General features: G+C 29.8%; 1 protein-coding gene across 1 annotated transcript; it reads right to left on the bottom strand.

The window, feature by feature from the left end:
- Positions 1-5080: 5080 nt before the first annotated feature.
- LOC149520081 (uncharacterized) lies at positions 5081-5725 on the bottom strand. The gene is made up of 2 exons (XM_089752565.1): positions 5535-5725; positions 5081-5450 (listed from the first exon to the last, which is right to left on the bottom strand). The coding sequence occupies exons 1-2, from the start codon at positions 5723-5725 to the stop codon at positions 5081-5083; spliced, it is 561 nt and encodes a 186-aa protein (XP_089608691.1).
- Between the last annotated feature and the right edge of the window lie 3123 nt (positions 5726-8848).

Raw genomic sequence — 8848 nt, 5'->3', positions numbered from 1 at the left:
TGGTAGTGACTTTGGTTTTTGGGGCCATGTTGAGGTGAAATTGAAGAGTGAATTTGTGATAGTAGGTGATAAGGAGCAAAATATGTGTGTGAGATGCAAGAAAAATGAGTAGTGTGTTAGATCAACCTTCTAGAGTGAGAAAAGATGGGTATCAATTTTTGTGTGATTTTATGGGTTTTAAGGAGGAATTTTGACAAGAGATCAAGTTGGAGTGAAGAAATTTGCAAAAGATGTTGCTAAGAAGGATCAATTTTGGATGGGAAATGGGTGGAAGTGTTTAGGGTTTGGAAAGGATGAGTTTGAGAAGAAGATGAACAAGAGAAAAAAGTTGAAATGATCGATCAAACTAGAGGAAGACCCGAGTTTATCATGTCAAAGAGACACGACCCGATCGATCGGATGAAGTAGGGGATCGATCGGTTATGGTTCTTGCATGGAACCGATCGATTGGTTTTGAAGGGGATCGATCGATTTTGCACATTTTTAATTTTTTAAGCTACTGGTTGAATACCCAATCAATCTTGTCCAAAGGGGATTGATCAGTTCTGCCTAGTTTCAACTAAAATTGGCTATTGGATGCACAGCTAAGTGATCTTGTCCAAAGGGGATTGATCGGTTCCCTATGTTTTCCCTTTAATTTGGCTATGAGGTGAGGAACCAATCGATCCATTCCAAAGAGGATCGATTGGTTTCTTGCTGTAGCAATTTTTTTTTAATTAAAAGATTTAAAAACCATGCAATATGATCATTCAAGCATGCATTATACAATCATGCACAAACCATAAAAAAATTTAGATAAATACATATTTGATCAATCAATAGTGCACTATTCATCATAACATCAAGAAATTCACTTCAAAGAACATTCATCATACCAAGTGCACCTCTAATTGCATAAAATCTATCCTTATTAAGAGGTTTTATGAAGATATCAGCTAGTTGATGCAAGGTATCAACATATTCAAGCACAATATCACCCTTTTGAACATGATCTCTAATAAAATGATGCCTAATTTCAATATGTTTAGTTCTAGAGTGTTGAATTGGATTTTTAGTGAGATTGATGGCACTAGTATTGTCACATTTAATGGGAATATGATCCATGGTTATTCCAAAATCCTCCAATTGTTGCTTAATCCATAAAACTTGAGCGCAACAACTTCTGGCTGCCACATATTCAGCTTCGGTTGTAGATTGAGCAACACTATTTTGTTTTTTAGAAAACCATGATATGAGCATATTTCCAAACAATTGACAAGTACCGAAAGTTTTTTTTCTATCAATTTTGCACCCACCCAAATCCGTATCAGAATAGGCATGTAAAGCAAAAGATGAACCTTTTGGATACCATAATCCTAAATTAGGGGTGTCCTTAAGGTACCTAAAAATTCTTTTGATAGCAGATAAATGCGATTCTCTAGGTGAAGATTGAAGTCTAGCACATAAACATACACTAAACATAATATTAGGTCTACTTGCAGTAAGATATAGCAATGAACGAATCATAGATCTATATAGTTTAGAGCCAACACATTTACCTCCTTCATCCTTGTCAAGTTTTGTTGAAGTGTTCATTGGTGTTAAGTAAGGCTTTGATTCTTCCAATCCAAACCTTATGAGCAAATCTTTGATGCATTTTGCTTGATTGATGAAGGTGCCATATTTTGTTTGCTTTACTTGTAGTCCTAAGAAAAATGTGAGTTCTCCCATCATGCTCATTTCAAATTCACCTTGCATAATCTTAGCAAATTCTTGACAAAGAATTTCATTAGTAGCACCGAATATAATATCATCAACATAAATTTGCACTATAAGAATGCCATTTCCTTTTGTTTTAATAAAAAGTGTAATATCAACCTTCCCTCTATTAAAATCATTTTCTACCAAAAAATTTGACAATCTTTCATACCAAGCTCTAGGAGCTTGTTTTAAACCATATAATGCTTTCGTCAATTTATAAATATGATTTGGAAATTTTGGATTTTCAAAATCGAGAGGTTGTTTTACATACACTTCTTCATTTATAAAGCCATTAAGAAATGCACTCTTGACATCCATTTGAAAAAGCTTGAAATTTTTAAAACATGCAAATGCAAGCAACATTCTTATGGCCTCTAACCTTGCAACCAGGGCATAGGTTTCATCATAATCAATTTTCTCTTCTTGATTATACCCTTGAACTACCAATCTTGCTTTGTTTCTAATAACATTCCCATGCTCATCCATTTTATTCCTAAAAACCCATTTTGTGCCTATAGTAGGATGATCACTAGGCCTAGGTACAAGATTTCATACTTGGTTTCTTTCAAATTGATTCAATTCCTCTTGCATGGCCAATATCCAATTATCATATCCTAAGGCTTCATCTATATTTTTGGGTTCAAAACAAGATAGAAAAGCAACATAATTACATACATTATAAGAAGATCTAGTTCTTACCCCTTGAGTTGGATCACCAATAATTTCATTATCTTTGACATACCTCCTTTCTCTAGGATGATTTGGCTCTCTCTTTGTGTTGTGGCCCCTCTAGAAACTCATCATCTTTCTTTTGATTGTTCTCCTCAATGTCATGAGGTACATCATCGATCCATTCTTAAAGTATACCTACATTATCATCATCAAGAAGCACTTTTCTCGAAAGTGGGTTAGACTCATCAAAAATAACATGTATATATTCTTCAACCACTAATGTTCATTTGTTAAAAACTCTATAAGCTTTTGAATTCAAAAAATATCCTAGAAAAATCCCTTCATCACTTTTTGCATCAAATTTACCAAGATCATCTTTTTCATTGTTCAAAATAAAACATTTGCAACCAAAAGGATGAAAATAACTTATGTTAGGCCTTTTTCCTTTAAAAAGCTCATAGGGAGTTTTCTTTAAAATTGGCCTAAGCATAGCTCTATTTATAATATAACAAGAAGTATTTATGGCTTTCGCCCAAAAATATCTAGGTAAATTATTTTCACAAAGCATGGTTCTAGCCATTTCTTCTAAAGTTCGATTTCTCCTTTCTATTACCCCATTTTGTTGAAGAGTTCTAGGAGTAGAAAAATTGTGGCTAATACCATTTCACTACAAAATACATTAAAGCCAAAATTTTCAAGTTCTTTTTCATGATCACTTCTAATACTAGTAATTGAATAATCTTTTTTATTTTGTATTTGTTTGCTAAAAGTGATGAATTTTTCCCTAGTCTCATTCTTTGAATGCAAAAAGAGAACCCATGTGAATCTAGTAAAATCATCAACAATAACAAACCCATATTATTTTTCACCAAGACTCATTATTCTAGTAGGGCCAAAAAGATCAATATGAAGTAGTTGAAAAGGTTGAGTAGTTAAAATGCAATTCTTAGGTTTGAAAGAAATTCTTCTATGTTTTCCTTGAGCACATGCATCACAAACCTTGTCATTTTCATATTTCAATTTTAGCAAACCAACAACCAAATCATTTTGAAAAAGTTTTGAAATTACATGCATACTTGCATGTCTAAGCCTTCTATGCCAAATCCAACTCTCATTTTCTTTTTGAGCCATAAAACAAACATTTTTAGAGGATAGGTCATCTAGATGCACTACATAAATATTTTCATGATGATGTCCAATAAAAACAAGTTTGTTAGTTTTGATATCAATCACTTAACAGCACATGGATTCAAACACAACTTTAAGCCCTTTATCACATAATTGACTAATACTTAATAAGTTATGCTTGAGAACTTTTACAAGTAAAACATTTTTAATAGTAGTAGAGGAATTGTTACCAATGGAGCCAATTCCTTCAATTTGGCCTTTAGAGTTGTCACCAAATGTAACATCTCCTTCACTTTTAACTTTTAAGTCCTTAAAAAGAGTTTTGTCCATAGTCATGTGTTTTAAGTATCCACTATCAAGGTACCATGGATTGTTCTTGCTTGAATTGGCTTTGTAGCAGTACTCATCCACCTACAAAAACATAATTAAATTTTTATTTTGGGTACCTAAATTTTCTTGGGTCCTTGAGTGTTAGTACTAACAATTTTTGTGCCTCTTGGAATCCACTTCATTTTAGTAATCTTCTCTTGAGATGTGCTAACTCCTTTTGGAATCCACACTCTCGTAATGAACTTTCCTTTATAAGTGACTTTCTTTAAGGAACAATATTATATAGAATGACCCAATTCATGACAATGTGCACATATGCTAGATAAATCATTTGGCTTAACAAGGAAATTCTTTAAATGAGTTTCTTTGTTGCCAACATTATAACCTAATCCATTTTTATCAAAGAAAGCTCTTTGTGTTTCAAGCATGTCATTGAGCTTTTGATGTCCCATATAAAATCTAGAAAATGAATTATGCAAATTTTCATTTTTCTTAGTCAAGTCATTGACATTCAACTTTAAAAGCTCAATTTCCTTTTCTAAGTCTTCTTTTGCTTTAGTCAATGATTCATTTTCTAGTTTCAATTTAGAGACCATTTTCTTATATTTCATGCTCATGTTTTCAAATTCTATGGCTAATTCATCATAGGCATATTGTAGTTCATCAAATGTGTATGAATTTAAATCATATGGATTAGAGGTTACCTTAGACTCATCAAGAGCCATGAGACATAGATTGGCTACTTCCCCCTCATTTGATTCATTATCAGAGAAGTCACTATCACTCTATGTTGCTACCATAGCTTTCTTATTTGGCTTTGTCATGTTTTACTTTTTCCACAAAGGACAATTAAGTTTAATATGACTCGGTTTGTTGTATTCATAGCAAATAATTTGATCATTTTCTCTTCTACCTGATTCCCCTTGAGTCATCTCCTTTTGTGGTCTTCTTCTATTTGAAAACTTGTTCATCCTCATGAACTTCTTGAATCTCTTTGCAAACATGGCCATCTCTTCATTTCATCATCCTCCTCTTGTCTAAAATTTTTTTCATCTTCTTGAAAGGTAGATTTGAGAGCAATGCCACCTTTCTTGATTGGTTTTTGTCTTCTTTTGATCTTCATTTCATAGGTGAGGAGAAAGCCCATTAGTTCATCCAAAGAGAGTGTGTGAGGATCTTTGGACGCTTCAATGGCTGTCACTTTGGCTTCCTAGCTCTTTGGTAGACTATTGAGAATTTTTTTCACCATCTCCATATTTGAGTAAGTCTTCCTAAGAGCCTTTAAACCATTAATGATTTCGGTGAAATGATTTGACATCTCACTAATGATTTCATCTGGTTTCATCTTGAATAGCTCATAATCATGAGTGACCATGCCAATTTTTATCTCTTTTACTTGATTTGTACCTTCATGAGTAACAACTAGCTTATCCCAAATTTCTTTTGCATTTTCACATAAAGAAACTCTATTGTACTCACTTGGCCCTAATGCACAAAAGAGTGTATATGTTACTTTGGCATTGAGTTGAGCTATCTTCATGTTATTGACATCCCATTCACTTTCTAGCTTGATCATCTCCCTACCATCCACCATCTTTATTAGAATTTGAGGACCATTTATAATGACCCTTTAAACTTCATAATCATTAGCTTGAATGAACAACCTCATCCTAGTCTTCCAATAGGAGTAGTTGTCACTAACAAACAGAGGGAGCCTTATAATTGAATGCCCTTCACTTTCAAGAGATGTTGCAACTGTTTCATTTGCCATGAGACACACCTCTTGTTGGCCACTATAGTTGTTGAAGCTTGAGGATGGTTCTTCCATATTGATTACCATATTTCTTTGAGCCATTTTTAGGATCACTCTTGGGTTGTTAAACTTACAAAAAAGAGTACTAGCTTTGATACCAATTGTTAGCTCAAAGATTTGGAATAAACCAAGAAGGGGGTGAATTGGTTTTATAAAATTTTCAAAAACAATATTCAATAAGCACAAATTTAGCTAAACAAATTATCTAAGCAAATAAGCACAATAATTGAAAGTAAACAAAAGATAGGGTTAGAGAATTTGACACCAAGATTTATAGAGGTTTGGTCATTCCTTAGGCACCTACATCCTCTCCCTTAGCCTCTCTTGCCAAGGAGTTCAATCCACTATGATTTGAAGATTACAACCAAGCTTCTCAAAGCTTTACAAACTCAATACTACACACTCTTAAGGGTTATCCTCCCCCTTAAGCTTACAAACTCACAATACATAATTTTTAAAGTATTTTGCAAACTCTAAAAACCTCTTAAAGGTTGGGTGTTTGCTAATTTAAAGTACACAATAGTTTAGACAAGAAAATAAAGAAAAACTTATACAAATTCTGCACTTTTCTGACTTGGAATAGCTTTGAATGCTTGAGCAAATTGGTAGGTGAATAGCAATAAGTTTTATTGGCTCTTATTACCATTGATCTGTAGTTGAATGCTTTATTTATAGGTAGGAAGAAGTTGAGGGTTGTTGGATTGCATTTAATGCTTCAAACCTGCAAAACTTTTAGACAAAAATAGCCGTTAGGTGTTTTTGGCCTTCAGGAGATCGATCCTTTAGGGGATTGATTGGTTCATGTTAGAGAAAGCATGATTTTGTGCCTAAATTGCCTTACCCGATCGATCAGGTAATCTACCTGATCGATCCATTCTTTAGGTGATCAATCCCCTATGTGGGGGGATTGATCCATTTTTTGGATTTTCATATTTGAGCAACTGAAAGATCCCTTTAAGAGGGGATCGATCCCTTGTCTTAGGTGATTGATCCCCTATGTGGGGGGATCGATCCCTTTTCTGGAAAATTGCATGATGAAAACTTTTTGTATGAAAAAATGATCAATCCATTGAATGAGGGGATCGATCTGGTTAGCTTGAAACCCTAACCAATCATTCCCTATAGGGAGGGGATCGACTGGTTTTTGCCAAAACTTGAGGAATTTCGATTATGGAAGAAAACAAGATCAATCCCTTTTGCTAGGGGATCGATCTGGTAAGGAAATGATCGATCCTTTCTATCAAAACTTGCGTTAATCAGGTTTTGTTTCGAGAATTTAACTTGTTTTGGTTTTCAAATGGATTTTGGCAAGATAGAAGGGTGAAAAAATACTCAATTTAAACTTAGAAAAGATTGATTCAAGTTAGGCAAATTTTTGTTTTGTCAAATCAAAACTCTTAATCAATTCAAGGCCAACATGTTTGGATTAATTATTACTTATTAATAAGTATTTAAATAAGTATTATTGTTATTATTCATAATTAATTGAATTATATATATTAATTCAATTCTATACAGATTAGTATGAGGAAACTAATCGATAATTATAAAACATAATTACTACTATTTGATAATATTTAAATATTAATTAGTTATTTAATTTAAATGGATTTAATAATAATTTTTTTGTTAATCTATAACAAATTATAATTTATAAATTATATAATAGTTTAAATAAATAATTTAATATTAAGTATTAACCAAAAAGTATAATATTAAGATAATTATTGGTATTATCTATAATTAATAATATAGTAATGAATTAAAAAAAACTATATATAAAATAGTTTAGTTATATATCAAATTATTAATAATTTATATTAATTATAATAGATAATACATAATTAAATAAATAGATAATAATTTATTATTATTTTATAATAATATTATTAATTATTATATTATATACTATAATTGTTATATTTTATTAGCAATAAAATAGATATATCAATGTTATATTAAATATTTAAAGTTTAATATTTTCTTATATATAAGATATAATTTATTATAAATATTAATAAATATTATAATAATATTTGATATTATATTTTAAAATTAAATTTAAAACAATTGTAGTTTTATAATAATATAAAAAAACATATAACTTAATTATAAATATTAAGGTTAATTTATAAATATAATTATAAATAATTTCAAATTTTAATTATTATATTCATTTATCAAATATAATTAATAATATTTATAACTATTATTAGTTATTTTAATAATATCAATTTTGTCATAAAACAAATGTTTTTGTTCATAAAAGTTTGTTTGAAATAAAATAATATTAATTTATTAATATTTCAAAAATTAATATGTAAGAGATTTAAAATATAAATTTGTTTGTCATACCAGTTCAATTAGTTATAACTATTTGACCAAATATTTATTTCAAATCGTTATGACCTTTTATTTTATCATAAAGTAATGCTAATGTATTAATATTTTGAAAATTAATAAGTAATGGATTTAGAAAATATATCTTTTGGCTTGACCAGTGTAAACAATTATGACTATTTAAATAATTATATATTTCAAATCGTTATGACCTTTTGTTTTCTCACAAATCAATTGTTTTTGTTCATACAAGCTTATTCAAAATAACATTATTCTAATTTATTAATATTCCAAAAATTAATAAGTGAGAGATTTAAAAAATGAATCTGTTTACTAAACAAATTCAAATAATTATGGCTATTTCAATAATTATTTAGTTGAAATTGCTATAACCTTTTGTATTGTCATAAAATAATTTTTTCTATTCATACAAGCTTATTTCAAACCTGTTTACTGAATAATTTTGAATAGTTATGACTATTGGAACAATTATTTATTTCAAATTGTTATGACCTTTTGTTTTGTCATAAAATAATTATTTTTGTTCATATTAGCTTATTCGGATTAAAATAATATTAATTTATTAATATTTTAACAATAATAAGTAAAAGATTTAAAAAATAAATATGTTTAACGAACAAGTTCAAATAGTAATAACTATCTGAATAATTATCTATTATGAACTTTTGTTTCACCATAAAACAATTATATCAATTCATATAGGCTTATTAGAAATAAAATAATACTAACTTATTACTCTTCCAAAAATTAATGAGTAAGAGATTTAAAAAATGAATCTATTTACCAAACAAGTTCAAATAGTTA

The sequence above is a fragment of the Durio zibethinus genome, chromosome 2, assembly GCF_047325235.1.
Source record: "Durio zibethinus cultivar Kanyao isolate XHJ-2024 chromosome 2, ASM4732523v1, whole genome shotgun sequence".
In the NCBI taxonomy this organism is placed as follows: Eukaryota; Viridiplantae; Streptophyta; class Magnoliopsida; order Malvales; family Malvaceae; genus Durio; species Durio zibethinus.
Note: the sequence above shows the minus strand (reverse complement) of the source record. Positions and strands in the feature narration are given on the sequence as shown.

Coding starts and splice junctions, on each gene's coding strand:
- LOC149520081 (XM_089752565.1), bottom strand. CDS start 5,725: ATGGCTCAAAGAAATATGGTAATCAATATGGAAGAACCATCCTCAAGC. Junction 5,451..5,534: donor TATTGGAAGACTAGGATGAG/GTTGTTCATTCA, acceptor GGTGGATGGTAG/GGAGATGATCAAGCTAGAAA.